Source organism: Acanthaster planci, linkage group LG05 (assembly GCF_054643075.1).
Source record: "Acanthaster planci isolate LZ-2023a linkage group LG05, COTS_SCS, whole genome shotgun sequence".
Lineage (NCBI taxonomy): Eukaryota > Metazoa > Echinodermata > Asteroidea > Valvatida > Acanthasteridae > Acanthaster > Acanthaster planci.
The window spans coordinates 19,426,277-19,449,347 of NC_141781.1; the positions used below are offsets into that span (position 1 = coordinate 19,426,277).

The 23,071-nt window shown below is 42.7% G+C and overlaps 1 protein-coding gene across 2 annotated transcripts in view; it reads right to left on the minus strand.

Moving 5' to 3' along the window:
* The window catches only part of LOC110989702 (uncharacterized), a 57,269-nt gene that overhangs the window by 30,257 nt on the left and 3,941 nt on the right, over positions 1-23,071 (minus strand). For both annotated transcript variants that reach the window (XM_022254277.2, XM_022254278.2), the window contains exons 3-11: positions 20,361-20,512; positions 11,604-11,862; positions 7,578-7,661; positions 6,409-6,506; positions 5,137-5,281; positions 3,768-3,881; positions 3,123-3,248; positions 1,307-1,474; positions 533-658 (exon numbers count right to left, since the gene is read on the minus strand). In XM_022254277.2, the coding sequence (XP_022109969.2) occupies positions 533-658; positions 1,307-1,474; positions 3,123-3,248; positions 3,768-3,881; positions 5,137-5,281; positions 6,409-6,506; positions 7,578-7,661; positions 11,604-11,862; positions 20,361-20,512 (1,272 nt within the window). The remainder of the gene's footprint in view (positions 1-532; positions 659-1,306; positions 1,475-3,122; positions 3,249-3,767; positions 3,882-5,136; positions 5,282-6,408; positions 6,507-7,577; positions 7,662-11,603; positions 11,863-20,360; positions 20,513-23,071) is intronic.

Here is a 23,071-nt window from a genome sequence, read left to right on the forward strand (position 1 = left end):
TCAGTGCTACACAAACCAAGCCCCTGGACAATTCGGCCACGCCCACTTAACAAGGCCTAGCTCAACAACATCATTTCGGTCCGCAGTATAGCCTACCTCCTGTACAATGATATTCATTTGAGAACAGAGCAGGTGAGCATGAACATGTTCATGCTGATCTTTTGCACGTGCACGTTGCTGTTCCCAAATGACCTCCGACGTGCGCCATTTTGGGCATGCACTGTTGGAATGCTGAACTGTATTCAGTGTTCAGTACAAGTTTCAGCATATCTGAATGAACATCTCTTTCGGGAGGGCAATGACCACAGAAAAACACCCTAAAACCCATTTCTGGCTGCCGCCCCGTTATACTGCTGCAGGCCTACCCAAAAAAAGTACATGTAAGCAAATATGAGAGTTAAGCAACAATACCAGTAATGTAATCCAGTCGCTAAAATGAACCAATGCCATCTGTGTGACATCACTGCCAAAATGGCCAATGCTACTCATTTTACATATAAAAAAACTCTGCCTGATGACCAGCTGATCTGACCTTTTTGACGGCGTTGAGTTCGTCCGCCATCTTATCCATCTCCTCTTCCTTCTTCTCCACCAACAGCTTGCTCTGGGTCACCTCCAGCTGAAGCTCTGTCAACTTCCCCTCAAGTGTCTGCCTGGTCTAAAAAGAAAGAGACCCACAAAAGACAAACCTTCAGAAAACCAAAATCACAGTCTCTTTGTCTTTATTGCCTATTTGGCACTCGGCCAGGATAGTAAACGACAGGCTTTTGACTCTGTGGGTTCCCGTACTAGACCAAGAACAGAAAGGTGCATGCAGACTTGAGGAAATGTTCAGGTTTTGGGTATGGAGAGAAAAACGCCAACATGTAGCTGACGATCTAGGAGTAACCTACATGTCATCAACAAATACACAAGTCAAACTAAGATTTAGCGGGAAAATATTTTGTAAACAAAATTCATACATTAGGGGTCTGTTTCACCTCTTTTTGTAACATTTCAGAAAGTACAACATTGAAGTTTCATCACATCAGTACAGGAGTTTGAAATAAACAGACAGTAGTTTGGTATTAAATACTACAATATATCACAATTAATGTTATGCCCCAATGTGCCTGATTCTGGCATATTATATATGTTTAAAATACAAAAATACTTATTTGAAAAGTATATATCACACTATATAGTATATCATGCAATATATTAAAACTATAAACACGGATAGTGCTCAATACACAAAATCTGAGTAAGTAACAAAAGAAGAGAATGCTAGAGTCAGTCTACAACAGTCAGTGCAGACTACCCGTACCTTGTTCATCTGCTCCTTTTCGTGGGTGGCAAGATTAAGGAGTTGCTGTAGATCAAGCTTCTCTTGTAAGAGTCTCTCTTTGGAGGCAGACGAACTGACGCACTTGGCGTTGAGGTCAGCGCATTTGTCCTCCAGTTGTGTTGCACGATTCTGGAACACCTCCCTCTCCTAACACAGAGTGTCAACGGAATAGTTCTGATGAATGTCTTGGAGTGTAGTGGCAGACTGAATGTTCTGTTAGACGAGGCGAAGCTGAGCGGAAGTGACGCTTTCTTTGTTACGTGCAGTGCCTGAACAAACCCTCATCTGGCACAAAGATGAAGGGGTGTGTCATGTCTTGACGCTGGCATCACCCAAAATCATTGGTTAAGTGTGATGAAGAGTTGCGACTGTCGCACTTAAACAACGGCACCATTCAGTGGAGGATTGTCCGTTGATTATACACAATAGTTTGTGGCATGACAAGTGATGGACAACCCTCCAATCAGATGACGTGGATCTACTAAGATGTCTGGTTCTTTTCAGAACCGCAAATACTCACAAAAGAGATACGTCCATGGTGCTACCGCAAACCTACTTTCTATTATACCTCTTCAACATGCAAACCTTCAAGACTCATCTACTAAGATGTTGCACAATACAAGATAACAGTCAAAAGATACCTCAGGGGAATGCAAGATTTGTTGCATGTAATTTGTTAGACTCGTCCCTACCAAACTAAAAAAAAGAGTTGCTGGTCAACGGAGCTACTTGTAAGTTGCAGGCTATTTAAACCAGTCTTTGTTCAGTGGAAATCAACACCCAGCAAATGAGTTGAATGTGCTCAGTTTAATTCAAACAGAAAACTGACAGGTGTTAAAGTCTGTGATAAAAATCCTGGACACCTCTCCAGTCTCAAGCTGCATTGAAAAATTGAGCTACTGAGAAGAAACGTTGGGTGCCAAATAAAATGACAAAGAGTGGCTTTTGCAGGGTTACACTAGTCCTGCGTATGATCTGCAACTGGGTGGTTCCGATGGGATTTGCACTGGTCCACGCAAGGCTCACCACCCCTGGCTCTGCCCCACTGTGCTGGCCCGTGAGGTAAGCACCAATACTACATGCAAGTAGTAGCCACTAGCAACAATGACTAACATGTTTGGGCAGATATTTAGCCAGTTGATGAATTTACAAATACGACGGAAACTGTCTTTGTGTTCATTACGAAGAACAATGCAACGTCACCATGGCTCAACCATACTCCTGCCAAACCTTGTTCACCATGGCAACAACACAGGACTCACAATAAAATAACAGTAAAAAGCGGTGGTACCATAGGATGAAGACTAGCAGCTGCTAGCTAATCCACACATAATGAAAAACCTTCACAGAGCGCACTGACCATTATCATAGCTAAAGACATGCTTGGTTGCCCATAGTACCAAACCATCACTGATACATGTTGTAGTGTATGAGGCCCGAGCTGCACCAAGAGAGGGCCCAATTTCCATAGCAACGGAAGCCCTTTGGTGGGAAACTGCACTTCACTGGTTCATGAATGATTATGAAATGCACGTTACGGTGGCATCGCTACCAACAAAATGGACATTCCCCAAGCCACCGACGTGGCTCTTTTCAACCGATGACAGGGTGCTTCTGCTCGAGGTGGACTGAAGCAATGGACTACTACACTGGTTCCTTTGCCAAGTCCAAACACTGTGCTGCAGCTGAGAATAGCAGGTGCACTTGTGGAAGTTACTGCCTAATGAACGGGGCCACTTCCAGAAGACACATGCATCACTCCCAGTTACATCCAGCTGATTTGCGCATGGCCTACCTCTCTAGCTTTCATTAGCTCCGCCCGCAAGAGGTCAACTTGCTGGTCCAGGTCAGTGTTTGCTCTTCTCTCCTCCACTAATTGGCTGTTCAGTTCCGCATTGTGGGCAGCTAACAACTCGTGCTTCTGTAATTCAATTGCAAACCAACAAAAACAAACAATTGTTGATTTGAAAATGAGTCAAACGGTAATTCCACGGTAACTACCATAACATTTCACAGAGATCATCTGGCTCTATGCTTCTATTTTATTTATGGTAGATTTTTTTCTCAGAGAATAAGTTTGGAAACAGAGTAACAAAACTATGAGAAAGACATAATAGCATGTAAAAATTTGCATTAACCCTTGAAAATTAAATGCGTCCCAAACCTACGGAATCATAATGTCAGATGCGACAGGGACACACAAAAGAAATGGATCCCAAATTTATGGAATGACCATAAGGGAACGTTTCATAATTACAGAAGGTGGTATTTACTGCTTTTTTGGCGGTACCAGCATTAAGCCCTTTCAGGTAACTAGTGCGGTGCCGCTAAAAAAAACAGTGGTACCGCAGTAAATACCGCCTTCAACAATTATGAAACGCTCCCTAAATGTAGGATTTATGGAATGACATCCTTCCATGTTGAACAGCGATGTCTGTACCTCTGCAATTTTGTCTAGCTCCTTGTTATCCAGCTCCAGTTTCTCCGCCTTGGCACGGGCCATCTGTAGGCTCTCTCGCAGGGCCTTTGTTTCCTTTATCATGCTCTCCTTCATCTGCAAAAGGGGTGGAAGGATCTCGTCCAGAACAGAGCCACGTTGGAGCAGATGTGCTAGGAAACTCTTCAAATCAGGGGCCAAATCTTACCCAAGAACAGTCTGCATAGACTTAGGCTACACTGGCTTACTTCTTCAAACTCCCCCCCCCACACTTTTATCGGAGAGACATACATGTAGCTGAAAATCGTTTGTATCTTCCCCACATTCAGAACTACATTTACTTAAATGCTTGGTTAAAATGAGTGAATGTGTCCTTAGGTGACATGACTTGAAGTTTCCCAAAGCGGAAAAAAAATCAGTTTTTCAGTCTGCTATTTATTGGGATGAATATATGGCAGATCAGTGATGGGGGTGAGTTTGATTTGTCAAACATTTCATTTTTGCTGTGAAGCCGCTATCACTAGTGCGGGGCTGGTTTCCGATCTGTGCCGCGAGCTCGCCGCATGCATGATTTTAAAAGAAATTTCCATTTGCAAAAATTGCACATCGGTTTCATGTTTGTCTCGCTTTCTGCACCAAATGTATCGCATTTTGCATTGTGAATCCAGCTATTTCCATCACTGCCGATGAAATCAATTTCAGTGGTGCTTAACATTTACATATTAAAAAAACAATTGATTTTGCTAGACAAAATCATGAGAAAGTTACAAATGGAACAATGTCAGCTCCAAACTGGATGCATTTCAAGCATTTGGCTTAAACCAGTGTCATAGGGTTCCATATAAACAGCAGTCCCTAGCTTGTTTGATATTCTCCTTGAATCACAGGATTGCATGACAAACAAGCCACGCATTTTATGCATGAACGTTTGTTGGAAGGGAAACGGTTGAGCATCAAGTAACATTTTTCTTTAGGCTATTTCCTCAGTCCTTGTACCTGTTCAACAAGTCATAGATGCATGCATAATGTATGAGAAATATTCTTATGGAAAAAAACGTTTCCCCAATGGCTCAAAAATAAAAAATTCACCTTTAAATGTACATGTATTTTTGAAAGAGCATCAATGGCTGTAGGCTGTGAAATGAATGTGATTGGTCATTGCAGGATGAAAGAGCTTCAAATTCTTATTCTGATTGGCCAATGCTACTGGTGTCAGTACATGTCGCTCACAGATAATCCTGGTCGGGATTTCCTATTCAATTTTTGTATTGGTCTGAGCGCAAAATTCGCTGCTTCTTTGTCATAACATCTCATGATGCATTATAAGAGTCAACTGGCTTTAGTGTGTGAACTGGTTTTCTTTTCTTTTTACTTGTTGGAAATTCTTATTCTCCTCTTCCATCATGTCCAAGGCTTTGGACGTCTGCTCGACGACCTGATCGCGCTTCCGCTGCTCCGCCTGAAGACTCTCCTGCGAAAACTTGGTCATCTTCAACTCTTGATACAGCTCGTCCACCCTAGAGTCGCAAAACATGTCACATGCCATAGAATCAGTTTTTATTTTCACAAGACTCCACAGAAACTGGAAACAAAGACTGACAAGTATTTCAGAAGCTCTTTTTTCAAGGGGCAAAATTTGGGCCGAGAATTTCCTTTTCGTATTACTTTGTAACTACAGGTACATGTACTTAAAACTTTCAAATTTTGAAAGCGCTGGCATAGATGTATAGACTACCGGGTATTCAACTTACATGTACATTATGATTTCACAGAGCAGGCAAGGCAAAGCAGCAGGGGGGGGAGGAGAAAAAGGGAACAGGGATAAGGAAGCAGAACCCCAACTTCCTTGTACATTTTCTCCAACGTGGTCAAAATGCAGTCTTTTTTATTGCAGCAAGCCTTCAGGACTTTTTTTCTGACGTCTCATGAAACTTGGATATCATTTTTGGCCAAATGCCAATTTTTCCCAGACAGGTCCGCCAAAGATGTTAATCCTTCTCATTGACAGGGGCTCAATACATGCCAGTTGACACGTGTGGAAGCCTTGAGCTGTAAAATGCCACGCAGTAAGCAAAAACCCACATTGGATACTCGGATTGAATACAAACATCATTAAACAAATCACACACAGAAACTGGCTAGGTGCTATCATACATACATGCAGTAACTTTTAAAGCTGACCAAAGAAAGTGACTTTAGAATAGAAATATGAGCTTGTGATCTCTGGAAAAGCACTCTATCCTCTACTGGTCATTACAACTACATGTACATGCAATGTAGCTGTGTCCGTCCGGGTCAATGTCTCTGTTCATCAGGGGTCAGAAATTGCCAGAATAATGCAACTGTAACTTCACAGATATTCTTGTAATGGATGTATTTATATGCAATTGGTTTCAATACAATTTGTCATTGGACAGCAGAGGTCTTTGGGAGGGGGAGGCAGATCCCCCAGACACTCCCCACCTTCCTAGCAGTGAGACGAGCCAAAAGAAAGGGGCTCTTTTAGGGCTCTGTTTGACAGTGGTCGAATCACACTGGAAGTTTTCATGATATTCGTTTACACCTGCTGAACACTAAACACAGTGCATGCATACACACGTTGTACAGAAGTTTCGGTTAAAATTATTGCAAGAACACTGCTAACCTTTGCTGTAATTTCTCGTTCTGACGAATGATCTCCTGCCTGCCCTCCACGGTTCTGTCCTTTTCCCTCTGGAGGCTGGCAATTTGTTTATTCAAGTCCTGTAAAAGTTGCAGATCCAGCATCACTCATGAAATGAGCAGTTGTAGAAACACTCATAATGGTCATTACACGCACAGGCACACTGTACATTACATCATACACTTCAAGTTTGAAAGACATACAGAACTTATTTCTTTTTGGCATGAACTCAATATTCCTTCCTCACAAAGTGTCCTTTTATGATTCTCTTCAGTGGCCCAAAATGGATATACGATGCCCTCCGCCTTCTCTATTTTGACACTGGTGATGGGGTATACATGTATGCAGTTTGTTAACAGAATGGACAATATTCACAGTAATGTAGCCGAGGCCTTATACATGTACATACACCTGTATATGCACAACTGCACTTTCAGTGAGTCCAGAGTTGGCCGGTCACAAGTCAAGTCACAGACTACACAAATACATGTGCCAGTGTGCGACCTACATGTACAAGTACCGTTCCAAAAACAGTCTGAAGAATTACAATGTATCTCGAAAATGGTAAAACACACATGAACAATGCAAATACCTCAACTTTCACTGCTCACAACTACAGAACATGTATATTTTGTTTCTGCAGACAAAAACTATTACTTTGGATCACTTTGAAGTGTAAGAATTAACAGTGCTGAAGAGGAGTTGTCAATCATCAAAATTCAAAAATTCAAAATATTCACAAGCTTACTCGGGTGGATTTTTGTGAATTTTTTCGCAAGCTCTCGGACAAGCACTGAGCATACAGTGTTTATCAATATATACATGTACGTTGGGTAAGGACAAAACCCGTTACATAAATTAACATCTCCCAAACGCAAAATACATCTTGAGAAAAGGTGACATATACATGACAAAGGCATTCCTATGGAACTGTTCACTAGTTGAGTTTAACTGTGATAAATTGGACTTCCATTCTGTCATGCCTCTTCATTCTTTAGAACTTTGTCAAATTTTATCTAATTCCAATCAGTACATCATCTCCACAAGATTTAGTCAAATCAACACCTCAGTCCTCAAATTTTGTGACAACTGCTCACACATTTTAACAGTAATAAAAAAGTTAATCAAGAGTTGAGTTACGGCATATGTACCTCATTGGTGGTGGACAGATTTTCAATGGTGTAGTGGCTGTCGTTTAGCTTCGCTTCACTCTCACATAATCGCTCAGTCTGTCGCTGAAGATGACAAGAAAACAAAACATCCAATCTCAAAATTTGTGAATTGTTGGTATTAAGGGAATAAATATGTGCTTGGCTGGTTGGGTGCCACTAATGTCCGAGCGGCAGGTGAGGGCATTATCAGCGTTCCGCCTCCTGAGACGGTTGACTGGCCAACCACATATTTATTCCCATTCAGACATGTAAATACCTGTTTAGTCAGAGTCAAAACAAGTCAATATACATGTACATGTATGATTGATTTCTGGCAATTTTGTTCTATCCGCCCTGAATTGAAGTGCACCCCCAAGCGGCAAAAGAAAGACAGATGGTAGTAAGTTTTCCAAGCAGGCTCTAGCACGCATTCTGCGTGTATGCAACGACCATACATTAAGGAATAAATTTGTTCCGCGTACTCAGCGTCCTCCATGTCAAATGCGCCATCGATCTCCATTGTAAAAGCGTGCCCATGCGGCGAGTACCAAAAAAACACCCCCTTTTGTTCCACTTGGAGTGGATAGATCGTTATATTGCTATTTCCCATCCTCTGCGGTACCCATCGTTGATAACTCCATTCAGAATAGTATGCAACATGGGCTGCGATACGCACAGTAAGCATTCTCCTCTTTGGAATGGACGATCCTCTTTTCCCTGTGCGAGCTGGTCAAGGCAAGCTCTATGGTTTAAGAATGAAGCACATGCGAAAGGAGACAGTCAATTTCATCGTTGTCATGATCACCATTTCACTACCGACAATATTTACTCTATAGGCACATTTCATGCTAACATCTCGCAATCATACCAGATGCATTGTGGCCGAAAATTGAGCAGGCAATGGCCAAGAAGGGCAGAGAATAAATACCAGATCAACCACCACTGTCATCATCGTAGCAGGGGCCTTGAGCATTAGCTGGATTCCTACAATGATCAGATTAGCAATACATGTAGCTTCAAGCAGCCAACTGGACATCTATGCCTCTTTAGTGGCCTCCTCCTTCACACAAGCTTTGATATTGTCCAATGACTGGCTGAATGTTGTCGTCTACTGTCTTAGTACCTATGGAACAGGGATCTCCCCCAGGCGCTACACGCTTTACTGTCTGACTGGCACCAGAGCCTGCGTCAAAGACTCTGGGCACGGCCTACGCGACGAGCTGATTGAACTTCAGCTTGATCACTGGCTAAGACTTCAAACCAACTCGGCCTGACCTGTACATGCACATGTACAATACGACTCTTGTATTGAAGTCAGCCAAGATCAACCCACATCAAACCTGCATGTTACAGATGAATTCAGTGGCATTTCACAGGGCATTCATGTTTCACCGCGGATAGTACTGTGCTGGAATTTGTGCAAAGCAACTTTCACAAAACAGTGGCTTCGCACAAAGCTATAATCAGGCGAGCAACTTGGACTTTGACAAAAACAATGAGTGTAAAGTTAAAAATGAGGAAATCAACTGATCCAAGGAAATCAACTTATCCGAGGAAAAGCTGCATGCCTTTATAATAATGCTCACCACCATAGGAGGGGGGCCATTACAAATGGCTCTTGATTGGGTTGCCATGGCCATCCGATTCATCTATACCGGTACGGCGGGGTAGTTATGCGAAATGAACTTGCACAGAGTCATATTAAATGCAAGCTGACATCAGCAAACTAACTTGCCAAAACAGCAAATCGTAAACAGTTGGCTACAATTGTCATGGTGCAAACACACTGGTGTCAGCATATGCCGTGATATTGGGCAAGTCATTTTACCCTTATGTGCCTCTCTCAACCTTAGAGGAAATGGGTGCCTGTAAAGGCAGATCTGGTTCTTACGTGTATGTTCAGCAGTTTGCACCTGATGTGGTAGCATGAGGCTAGTATACTCCCCTGGGAGCTGAGATACGAGTACATGAAGTCTTGGGAAAGTTCTGATGTTGTGAGCCCAATGTGAAGGGATTTACAATAACATATTGGCACTTTTGAGGATAACCACTTCACACCGGTGGCATTTATCAATGTTGATGGCACTGGGACGGGATAATTATCATTTTTTTCCGTTTTCAAAATTCTTAAAAATTCATATCTTCATTTACTGGACACTTACACCCACACGAAGGACTTTCTGGTCTACTCTAATCTGACAGACAACATCTATTGACATGATTGATGCTGGAGCCTGCCGCCTGGTAAAAAGGGCCCAGATTTTGTGGTGTTATGTAATTTTCTTTTGTTCACGAAACTAGCACAGTGCGTTGCTGACCTCTTTACAATAGGGGCCAGATTAGTATGCAGCTGTACTGTGTGGCTCATCGCTGCGGTGGAGCACTTTTGGAGCCGGCGGAAATCTGCTCGTGCTGATGAATGCCCGAAACAGTGGTATTCTGTTTCAAAACAAGGCTGGATTATCTCCACTATTGAGAGTGAAAAAATGTTGATAATGCCTAGCAGCCTGGTCTTTTGTTCCGAATACGGTCTTTAGTTATGAGGTCCAGTTCCCTTTGTCTGATTTCGGAGACTCCAGCCATGTGTATAAAGAATACGTGTCCGAAACCAGATCCCTGGCGGCAAGTGGTTAAATAAATACTGTTGCAACAATATGGAGATTTTGTGAACAGGTTTCCAGAAAAGTGTAGTGGTCAGTGAGTCAAACACCAGATGTTCACCAAGGCCAGTTGACCTATTGATAAAACTTGGTTAGCTACTTGAAATGTGGGGGCAGAGGCCAGTGCACCCACAACTTTCCTTGTTCCATGGAATAATATTTCTTTGAAATGAAGGGTTGGAACTTTATTAAGAAATTGATATAAGTCATGCGTTTACATCATTTGGTTTTATTCTGATTGTTCAATGGAATTAGTCATCAATTTAGAGCAGGGTGATGTAATCTTACTGCATAATTTACTTGTGACTTATATTAAGTAACTATGTTAATATAGTAGATGTGTAGAGTATAAAAACCCTGAAATTGTGTTGAGAAATCGAGTTGGAACTTTGCGATCAGAAAGCTAAAGTTTGATGAGACCAGCTTTGATGCTTTGAGCCTGTGAAGTGTTTTCATGTTGAGAAATTACTTGAAGTAATTGAAGTTATTTGTGAAGTATTTTGCTGCGGTGAAATACTTGTTAGCAAACAGGAGGATTTTCCTCACCAACTCCCTGTTTGACTGTGAGGAGCTTTGCATGAGGCGAAGTTTGGAGAATAAAAGAAACTCGTATTCTTAACCAACTTCTGTTCGTCAACAAAGACTTCTTTTTAAGTCTGAATTGTCCGTGCACTTGGGCCAGGACGATTGCTTCGAGTTCGGTTACTGAGACTCAAAATTCAGCGCTACTAAAAACATCTCGCGATAAGTTAAGGAGGCGAGGTTGTTACAACTGTGCACCTTAATATCATTATGTACATACACGTACACGTATGCATGTACATGCAGCTAACAATGACACATCACAACTAGGACACTGTCCTCATACATTGCCTATGAGGACAAGTCCACATGAGTCTAAAACAAACTGAAACAAAGCAGTTTCTTGTCCAAACTGGATGTAAGAACCACAAATCCTTCTGAGACGTGACCCTCGACTGTCTTCAGTAAGGATCTGCACTTCCAACTCTGATTGGATGGACTGTGGCTCAGTCACTTTGGATCAGATCATCCGTCTCCATAATCCAGCAAAATCTGACTGTTTTTTGACTTGGAATGCCCGCTTTTGCTTGTACCGGTAACTTATTGAATGTGGCAATAACAACATCTAAACAATTTCATTTTGTTACCACCGCAAGGCAACCAATACCTTCTCTAATCCATGAGTTACCGTACTCACATGTAGTTTCACTCATACTACTCACAGACCTGGAAACTTGCTAATATGTACTGTGCAATATATGATGCAACGAACTCATGGCAGCCATCTTTAGACATGTACATGTATGTAGAGATCAGTGGTCCCAATCTAGCACGGTACCGGTACCTGCAGTGTCTCATGTGCCTCTCGCAGCTTCTCCACCAGCGTCAGCCGCCTCTGTTCGCTCTCGTACATTCCGTCCTGCAGGCTCTTCAGCGCCCCCGATGCCCCAGTCAAACCCCAGGGCTCCTCGGTTGAGCGAGGGGCGGGGGTCCTGGTGCTGTGTCTGGAGGGGCTGGCATCTACGTCAACGTGGAGGAGGGGCGAGGAGTGCAGAGGGCGGGGTGAAGTCTTGGGTTGGCCTTGGGAGTTGGACAGGGTGTGGCTGAACAGGAAAGAAAAGGAGAGTGCATTAATAAACCAAACCTGACTTTTGGAATAACTTGAAATGTTCCTGGTATCTTTAAAAACATAGTTTGAGTAAAATTATCCAGCAGACTACCAAAAAAAAAAAAAAACGGCCTTGACTGTTTGACTATTTACGCCCGTACATCCCAACGATGTCTCTCAGGTCATGCGGGTGGTAATTCACTATCTGTGTGCTCATGCATGTTTGGCGCAGGCAAATGTACAAGTCTTTGTGCGTGCCTGGCGCACAGCATAATCCTGGTGGGAAAACACTTCCCTACAGTCCTCCCTTTGCCAGTAAAGGGGCGCTAATTGTCACAACTGAATTTAAGCGTTGACGTGTCCTTGGGGGGGGCAAGAGCTTGTACTGGTATCACAAGGATAGGCTCGAATAAACCTTTTGTGCATTCCTTGAAACTGAATTTAGGTAACAAAAAGGGCCTCCGAGACACCATGGAGACACTAGCAATGCATAACCTATGGGGTACAGTATGTAACACAGTAGCCACGGTAGCCAGTTACTACAGGGCCATTAATTATAAGCCGAAGAGTAAGTAGATCTCCATACAAACACTCTAACATGTACTGTACACGAGCAATTTCTGTACTGTTTGTACAGTTTTTGATATCCTATATGCACCAAATCCTGAAACACGTGCATTTATGCATGGGGGCCATCTTGGTTTGTGTACGTTTCGTTCATTCATTTTTGGGATTGAAAACGGAAATTTAAAAAAAAAATCAATTTTTTTTAATTTGAAAACAAAAAATGAAAATCGGAAATTTAGCTCTTTATGTTTATTGATTTAAAAACATAAAATAGAAAAACAGAGAAACAAGTCATTCCTCATCTTTCATTTAAAAATGAAAAATGGCAATCACATTTTCCTTTTTCAATGTGAAAAAGAATAACATCGTAATCTACTGAGTAATTGATCCACTGTTTGAAGAATGAAAACAGTTCCATTTTCATTTTGTAGCATACAAAAACGTTTTTGTAACCCATCAAATCAAACATGGCAAAACTAGAGGAATACAAGGAATTCATTGCTTCTAAAGTAAAAGATGGAGCAGCTCCAAAGGAAATTTTCACATTTTGAAAGGCAACTCTCATCCTGAGAAGTGATCATAGTCCAGCGGCCAAGACCAAATTAATGGCAGAATATTTCACTTTGTGGAGAAATTATGAAACTCGGCACACATGTAGGGGACCCCTTTAGGATCATTTTTCGATAGGACCCAACTCTGAAACGCCCCCTGGTGGCCGCCATCTTGAATTTCAAAATGGCCACCATATTGGGCACACTTTTGCTTATGACTCCGAAACTAAGGCAGATGCGATTTCAGTGTCTACCCTCCATTTTCAGGGTGAATATTAATATTGTTATTTGGAACATCTGGTGTCGGCCAGATTGATTTGCAAGATGGCGGCAAGCCTTATATATTAAAAATGCAACATTTCATATTTGTTTATTTTATGAGAAATTAAACCACTTATCAATACATGTATCAACTTATATATTTATGAAGTTCCCGTATCTTGTATGAAGGATGAGGCGTCAAGGACAAATTGGATATGTTGGTATTTTTTTTAATATATTAATTAGACTCCCGTAGGTTTCCAGTGCTGCCACCTTAAGCTTGTTCCACATGTTTCAGTTAAGATAAAATAATTTCATTCTTGTTTCAATAATGAATAAAGGACAAGTTCAAGACCTACATGCAGACATGTTCAGCTTACATGTAACTAATAATGCATGATATTTGGCAGGTACAGGTAAAGGGATGTTAAAAGCCTAAAGAAGTCACTCACATGATGGCTTAATGAATATGGAGCGCAAAGTGCACAGATAGCTAACTCGAGGTGCAGCTCAGACAGACAGATCATAAACTGGTATCAGGTTATTTGGGCTCTTCCACAAGGTGTGGCATGCTGTAATAGGGCAATATTATGTCAGAGTCCACTCTTACTGCTTGATATAATATCATCGTGAGCACATAGGTGCTTGTGCAAGATCTACCTCCCATCACCGCTCTCGAAGCTATGACGGGAGGAAGAGCTCGCAGAAGTCCTGTTAGCTCAGGATTGCAAGTTGGTTGGTTTTTTATATTTTAGGTGCTGAAACAAACTGACAATGTCCAAGTCTTTCAATTTAGTCCCTTCTACGTCGACAGACGGTGCATCGGAAGGAGCAGAAAAACCTGACGTCAACTGGAGAATCTGTGTCCTTTGCCAAAGAGAGACACAAGAATCGGTTGTCTTGCTAGGGAAGGGAAAGCGGTTTGCCAAAGGAATGGGATATTGTACATTGGCCCGAGAACTAAGTGACGCTAGAGATGCCAGCTTCAACCCACTCAAAATTGATTTTGATAGACTTGATGATGGACTTGGCATTGAACAAACACTTCCTGCACATGAAGCTTGCTGGCATAAACTGTGTAGAAATGAATACGGTCAGCTGAAGTTCCATACATGTAGGTGGAGAAAACGCAGTGCTCCCTGTGACGATACGCCTGAAGCCTCTCCTCGCAAAACTCATCAGAGAATGAGTGCAGGTCAGAGTAAAACAGGCAAAAATAACACGTGCCCATTCTGCGATGGTACTGATGGCAACCTTCATAATGCGTCAACCTTTGCAACTGACAATACATTGGGACAATATGCAATTAAATTAAAGGACCCAAATTTGCTCAGAAAACTTGCTGGTGGTGATCTGGTAGCTATAGAAGCAAAGTATCACAAAGCCTGTATGACTAAACTGTTTCATGATGCAAGGAGTGTAGAGAAATGCCGTGATGAAACAGACATTTCATCATTTGATGGTATAGCATTGGCAGAACTTGTAGCTCACATCAATGAAGCAAGTAGTTTGGAAGACACAGCTCCTGTCTTTTGTATCGCCAACGCCTGCTTGATCTTGGGATGGCTCCTGAGATTCAAGTCAATCGAACGCGATTAAAGGAGAGACTCCTTCTGAACTGTCCACATCTGACTGCAACAAGGCATGGTCGTGAAGTCATATTTGTAGTTGACCGCAACATTGGAGATGCGGTTATTAGAGCCTGCAACACGGATTTGGATCTCATGTGCTTGGCAAAAGCAGCAACAATAGTTCGCAGACAAATTTTTAATAACGATTACACGTTCAACGGAAAATTAAGTCGTGATGAGCTAATGAAATCTGTGCCCAGCGTGTTGCTTGCCTTCGTTAGTATGCTACTTGAAGGACCTAACATAAAAGACCAAATAGATTGGACAAAGCTCCAGCAAAATGCTGGATTAACAATTGTTTAGTTACTTGTCTTCAACAGTGGTAAGCACGCCAGTCTTAAGAGTTGTGCTGTTAGACACAACAGATCACGGGAAACCCCTCTGCCAATTTATGTCGGCCTAAAGATGCATTCAGAGACCAGGAAGCATGAACTTGTGGATCGGCTGCATACATTGGGGCTCAGCATTTCGTACGACCGCTTGCTGAGGATGTCTTCTGGTGTAGCAAACCGTCTTTGCACACAGTATGAAGAGGACGGTGTGGTCTGCCCACCGCAGCTTCGGAAGGGTGTATTCACCACAGGTCAAGCTGATAATATAGATCACAACCCAAGTTCAGTTTTGGCAAAAGATTCCTTTCACGGGACTGCTCATTCGCTTTGTCAGCATCCAGATGGGACTGATTCTGGCCAAATACGCTCGGATGCGTCTCTGTTTCAGGAAGAATCTAGTCGGACTAAGCATGTTCAACCGCTGCCAATACAGTACACTAGTATTCCTGCTGCACAGGCTCTTCCTAATGATGCGTATGTTCCTGTATACTATGGTCCTGTTAGGCCACCTATAGATGAAACGTAGATACTGAAGGAGGACCGTAAGCTGGAGTATATGTGGCTGGAACACCAGATGAAGCTCTGCCTTAAGGAGACCCTGTGTGACACTGATAATGCGTCTCGGGCAGCATTCCATACGTCAAGGAAAGAGGAACCTTGAGCTACAAAGACCAATGTGCCGTTGCTACCTTTTTTCCGTGAGAAGTCAAACTCTGTGGCTATTACCTCTCACATCTTGCACACCAATGCCGCTGCTACGTAATTCCTCAATGCAGGACAAACACCCGTCCTCACAATGGATCAGCCGTTATATGCCATAGCGAAGCAGATCCAATAGCAGTTTCCCAACTTGTATGGCGAGGACAAGTATGTCATTATGCTAGAGGGATTGCATACAGAGATGGCTGCTTTGAGGACGATCAGAGATATTCTTGACGGAAGTGGATGTACAGACGCTCTGACTCAGGCAGACATTGCGACTGCAGGCACCTGCGAATCGCATGTGACCAAAACCCGCAGGGCCCATCAGGTTACAGCCGCAGCTTTGTACCAGTTACAGCAGAAAGCCTACTTGAACTCCAAGGAGATGGAACAGAGTGACAGAAGTCAAATTGACGCAGATAGATTCACACACTGGTGTGCTGAGAGGTCAGAAATGTACCCACAGTTCCATTTTTCTTAGATTTTGAACTAACTATTTTCCAGTTTGTGAGGTCCTTGCGAGTGTCCGATTTTGGCCTGTACATTGCATTGCAAGCCGAGTTAGTACCCTGGTTCTTCGCATTAGACCATCCAAATTATGCACGCTGGTTACCGGTTCATGTGAGAGATATGTCAACCTTGGAGGAGAGGTGTCCAGATGTCTTTCGCAAGTTCAAATGCAGGGCATTTACTGCCAAGAAGACAAGCAGACCTTTTCTGCCATTTCATTGGACCAGCCACACGAACAAATTAACGCACTGGTTAAGGGCGATGGTGGAGCTGTTGGCCTAACTGAAAACCCTGGAGCACTTCGGAGATGGATAGTGGCTGGACTCGAAATAGCAAGACTAGTTGAAGAGTTCGAGGATGACTTCGACGAAGGTTGGACTGTCATGACCCCGGATCGCCACCATGAGCAGACAAAAAGCGTCCAAGAGAAATTCGTTCAAGATGTACAGTCACTGGTGACCACAACTGAAGAGATGGGCAACCCATTTATGGAGGAGAGTATGGACTTGCTAAATCTCAATTCCAAAGCCATCATGCCAGAGAAAGTTGTACTTGCCACAAGGAGCGTGCATTCACTGGGGAAGGCAAAATATTACCAATTCATGGAAGAGCGTTTAGATTCCAATTCGAAGTCAATTGGAGACACCATTTCCCGCAACAATCTGGCCATGTTTAGCAAGCCTGGTGTGGAGAAGACCAAAGCAGCGGGGAGACTGATGGAGCTGAAGAATGACAGGGCTCTGTTTTCAAGGTTGTACATTGCCAGTCAAAGTAGAGCAGGTGATGTTGATGAATTCTTTAAGCATGAGAACCAATCTACTCCACCGTCATTGGCAACTGGAGGTCAGATGCGTCAGGGTGACAAGCATTACCTTTGGGACTGTATCGAAGGCAATGTGACAGCCAGTTATGGTACGTCCTTAGCGGTTGATGGTAAAGTCCTCGATGGACTTGCTGTAGTTCACTTTCTGGTTCCTGGAACCTATGGTACCTTCGAGGAGTATACCCAGGAGGTCTTCCTACCATATGTTGTGAAGGAACTGCATGGTGTCAGACGAATTGATATTGTATGGGATGTGTATCTGTCCGACAGCTTGAAAAACGCAACGAGAGAGAAGAGGGGCTGTGGCACTAGGCGTCGGGTTTCATCCTCCACGAGAATTCCAGGCAACTGGCCAGGATTTCTTCGGAACAATGAAAACAAGCAGGAGTTGTTTCAGTTTCTTGCACAGAAATGTGTGGAGTATGAAACTGCAGGTGACAAGACAATCTACAGCACGGTGAACAATCACGTTGTATGCTCATCCAAAGGTACCATAACTTCAGCGCTAGTTCCTTGCTTCCATGATGAAGCAGACTCGAGGATCTCCGTCCATGTTAATGACATGGCTAAGCAAGGACCCACGAAAGTGATGATCCGCACTGTGGACACTGATGTGGTGGTCATAGCAGTTAGTAAATTCAAGGAGATTGGCCTGAAGGAGCTTTGGGTCGCTTTTGGGACTGGTAAGAACTACAGACACATTGCAGTACACCAGATAGTCAGTAACATTGGGGCAGAGAAGTCACAGGCACTGGCATTTTTCCATGCATTTACAGGCTGCGACACAGTGTCGTTCTTCTCAAACCATAGGAAGAAATCTGCTTGGCAGGCATGGCAGGCATATCCTAAGGCTACAGACGCCTTCCAGGCACTGTGTTGGCAGCCGGCTGACGTACCGAAGACAGTCATCGAAATTCTGGAGCGATTCGTTGTCCTAATGTATGACTGCACCAGTGAACTTCAAGGTGTAGATGCGGCAAGGCGCTATCTTTTCTCCAAAAAGTCCAGGGAGATCGAGAATATTCCTCCAACGGCAGCAGCTCTATTAGAACACACAAAGAGAGCTGCATTCCAAGCAGGCCACATCTGGGGTCAATGCTTAGTCGCCAATACAGCTGTTCCCTCACCAGGTGACTGGGGTTGGAAGGAGTGTGATGGACAATGGAAAGTTTTATGGACCATGCTTCCTGAGGCCGCTAAAGCTTGTTAAGAGCTGCTGAGCTGCAAGTGCAAGCAGACCTGCAAGGGGAACTGCAAGTGCTATGGGGCAAACCTCCAGTGCACTTCACTATGCGCTTGTGATGGACAGTGTTATGCAAATTAAGTTTAATGCGAGGTAAAACAGTGCACTGCATGATGCCTTATAAAAAACAAGGGTGTGGCCATCTTGGATTTTAATATGGCAGATATCTGACAGGTATTCTTTCACTGGAATCCTTGACGGGGGTAGCCATTGGAATTTAGTTTCTATCTGTCTTAGTTGTAGACAATCAGGTTTAAGGCGGCGGTCATCTTGGAATATAATATGGCCGACACCAATGTTCAAAATAATTATTTTACTGGATTCCTTGACCCTGAAAATAGGGTGTTAGCAACTGGAATTGCTTTTTAATATGCCTTAGTTTCGAAGTTATGGGCAATTAAGTTTAATACGGCGGCCATCTTGGAATCCAATCCGACACTGGATGTGCAAAATAATGACTTGACCGAATTCCTTGACCCTGAAAATGGGGGGTTAAACACTGAAATGGCATTTCTATCTGCCTTCGTTTAGAAGTTATAGGCACAAGTAGGATCAATATGACGTCCATTTTGAAATCTAAAATGGCGGCCACCAGGGGGCATGTCAGAGTTGGGTCCTAATCGAAAAATGATCCTATAGGGGTCCCATACATAAGTGCCAAGTTTCATAATTTCTCCACAAAGTGCAATATTTTTTGGCTTGGCCGCTGGACTATCAGAGATGTCCGTGACGCCTCCTAAAATTACATGTGCAGTCAAATGAAATTGGCATTTAATTCCAATTTACAAGATTACCTGCACTTATGATTTTTTTATTTTCAACATTAAAAACAAGAAATGACTTCTTCATCTTTTTCCTTGGTTTTCTTTTTCTATGAAATATGAAAACGGAATGTTTTCTGATTTTCGTTTTCAAACAAAAAACCAGAAAATGACTGGTTTGTTTGTGTTTTGGGTTTTGCTTTCAAATCGAAAGATGAATGAACGTAATGTACACGGACCCATTTACCCTTGTGATAATGCAACCAACAAGAGATGTTTGCAGCACGCCCTTGCGGAATGGAAGCACGCAGCATGCACGAAGGAGCTTTCAGCATGTATTCTAGGTGTGCAAAGTGTGAAAATGGCCTGCTTATAGCATGCACAGCACGCAGGTGCCAGCAGGAACCAGTGAATCACACTCAAACATTCGTTTTACACAACCTTTGAGTAATTTGTTCGCAAAACCTGCATGAATTTAAAGCATGCAAATGTGCAGATATATGAAGGTGCAAGCCTCACACCACACGCGCCATAATGTACATTTGCATGCACTAATGCATGTACAGGTGTACGTGAAATTTGTTTGTAGAATCCGAGCTTGTAATTTCTTGGCAAATGTAGGGCCTGTTTGTTTCATATGGATCTGGATCAGTGATCCCAACGCTGGTTCCCACCATCCATTTGGCAAGTTTTGGTGTCTGTGAACCAACCACAGATCACTGATTGTGATACAGACTCATGTGAAACAAGCACGCCTGTAGGTTCCTTTTTTAAACTTTAATTTCTTCTTAGTTTAGTTGTAAAAAATATAAAATACTGAAACATTTTGTAGTCAGAATTCTAGCTGTCTAATAAATTTATATATCATTTAAAACATCAAGAAGAATTCTTGGGTGCATTCGTGCGGTTACTCCTGCTAACACGAGTAGGATGGGCGCGCATTACACTCTGGTCCAGGAGTACACTCCCTGGGCGCTCAGGAGTACACATAAACACATGTACTTGCAAAAAGTGTTTTAAAAAGGATGCAAAGGCATACGTCATTTTCAAGAGAGAAATGTCGACTACTTGTTAAGCTCCAATGGCTAATTCCAGCACAACGGTCAATTCACCTTATCCCACTGTCTGAGTCATGGCCATTGATGGGGCTGTCTTGCATCTTCCCGGTGGGGCTGTGCCGGGCCTGTCTACCCATCAAGCTGTTGGTGGATCGCTTCAGAGTGTCCACCTCCCTCTCCTTGTCTCTCCTCTTCTGCTGCTCCCTCTAGAAGCAAAACAAAACGGTTCATCGGTCAAGTGTGTTGAAGCGATCTAGTCGCAGATGGGCTCAAACCAAATACCAGAGCTGTACCAACCTTACATACTGTACATGTGCTTTGTGTGGACCAGTGAACAAAACGGGTCCACATACATGTAATGCAGGTTGTGTGAATCCAAACTGAGTTTTTTTTTATTTACAAAAATATAATTATACAATCAGTGCTCTAAATTATCTAACTGCTGAGATTTCGATAACTGTGTACCTTCGTCAGGGCAAGCAGATTCAGTTCTGGGGTTCTAGTTCATTTCTGGGGTTTGTTTGCATGTACATGTACATGTGTTTCTCTGTACCAGCATACATGCATTTGCAGGAAGATTGATTGTCATGCAAATGTTAACCTTTTTGCAAGCTTGAAGAACTACATATATGTGATGCACAAGTAGACTCCGAGTCCAATCAAGAGTATACAAGAGTGGATGGCTAAAGTCCTCATCAGTTTGGTACCCTGCAATGTTGTAGTACTTGAGTACTTTTTCTGATGTACTCATACTCATCAGAATGTACTCATACTCGTGAGAATGTACTCGTACTCATGAGAATGTACTCGTAAGAAATTTCTTTGTACTAATGGAAAAGAATTTGACTACAACACTGGTACCTAGACATACATGTATCGTACATGTTTGCAAGAAATTAACCATGCATGTTCCAACTGAAAATCATGCTTAACTGCTTGCTGCATTACACGTAAACTTATGGACCTCCCCTGGGGAACTGAACACCTTTGGAAACAATAAATGTGGCCCCCTCCAGGAAAAGGTGATATCTGTGGCACTTTGTCATTCTAAACAATATATTATGGCCCGCTAATAGAGTGATACATGTACATGGTAGGTTGCGAGGTTGAATCTTGTCCTGGAATTTCACATTTTGGGGGTCAGAGATAGTATTTTTGATCTCTGAAGCTTCAGGTTTTATGAACTACATGTAAAATGTTCAAAATGGATAATTTGTATGTTGGTAGGGAGACTTTATACAGTAAAGTGCCATTTTGCCATAAATGTGATGAAACATGTACATGTATGCATGGCGCCCTCTTTTAGAATGCTTGAGGAAATATAAACACAGTTGATAAATGGGTGTGTGACTGTAACATGCACAGTCATCTGCTAGAGGATGCAGACCACTAATTCAAGTGGGATTTCTGACCAGCTCATTAGCATTAAAAGTGCCCCCACAGTATCTTTTGAAAAAGGAAATTGTTTGGCCCCCAAAATGGTGAGATTGTGTAAATCGTTGCCAGGATCAACTCCCTGGGTCTTTGAGCTTTCATATGAGGGCGGAAGGGCTGAAAACTACGGTTGAAAAATGGTCCTAAGTGCCCGAGAAGGTTGAGGGTTGCCACTTGAAAAATGGCTGCAATCAGAATTCGGAAAAGTCACTTTTTGGGGGGTGATTTTGTTTTGTGGGAATAATTAAAAATGTAATTGGTTAACCCACAAAAAATTGAAAAGAAATTGAAAGATAAGTGACCAGACACGAATTTCATTTGTGTTTCAGAAATCTCAGGGATGTTGGCGTGCATGCTATTGGGCCCTGAACGGTGCTGATTTTACACTGTTTTCAATGGGGCTTGAATTAGTGGACTGGACCCTAGATCTGCCCAAAAAAGTGAGCACGCCCAGTATAAGACTGTTACACCTCAGCAAAGGCAGTGCGCCCTCTCTGATCACAGTCTTGTACGGGTACACGTACATGTACATGTATGTACAAAGTCTATGCACACCACACACTTTCGAGTGTGGCAAGATCTTTTTCTTGACTTTGTAGTGCTATCTCAACATTTGGAGTTCACGAACCCTATTACTTTTGATAATAAATGCCAAGCTTCTGTGTTTGAAAGTATATCAAGTGGTTGCCCTGACAAGTGTATCCCTACTGTCAACTAAACTTGGAAGATAGTCATACACAGTTGCAGGCCTAAAGGGCAATCAGGACAAATTAAACTTTGCACCCGGTGGAGCAAATTGAACTGTGATCTGCACAATTGTGTACAGTACTTCAACCATGTATACGTACAGTGTACAGTTCTCACAGCTTTTTATCTGAATCAAACATCAGTCAAATGAAACCTGATTTCCAGATTAAGTTTACAACCCACTTTCCTGGATCTTATCGAATCATTCAAAACCAATGGTGCATCGGGAGTTCTTTGAACTTGGGGCATTCATAGTCTGAGGGCACCCCATTTTATTTTATGGTCCTCATTTCTGACCAAACCTGTTTTGGGCTCCCATATACACTTTCTTTTATTTTGCCAACCGTCTCCAGCAAAACCAATCGAAAACTTTCAATAAGACACTTTTTTCTGATGCTGTGGAAGGAAATGGGCATTGATGTCTATAAATCCACTTGGGCATTTGCATTTTCCCCCACGAAAACGTCTCGAGCCTACACCGTGGCAGACATGGACGGGGCAGTAATGTTCCGTGCGACAACTGATGGTGAACGTGTTTTCAACTGTCCTGTTCAAGTCCTTCACACACTGTATATTTCAGCAAC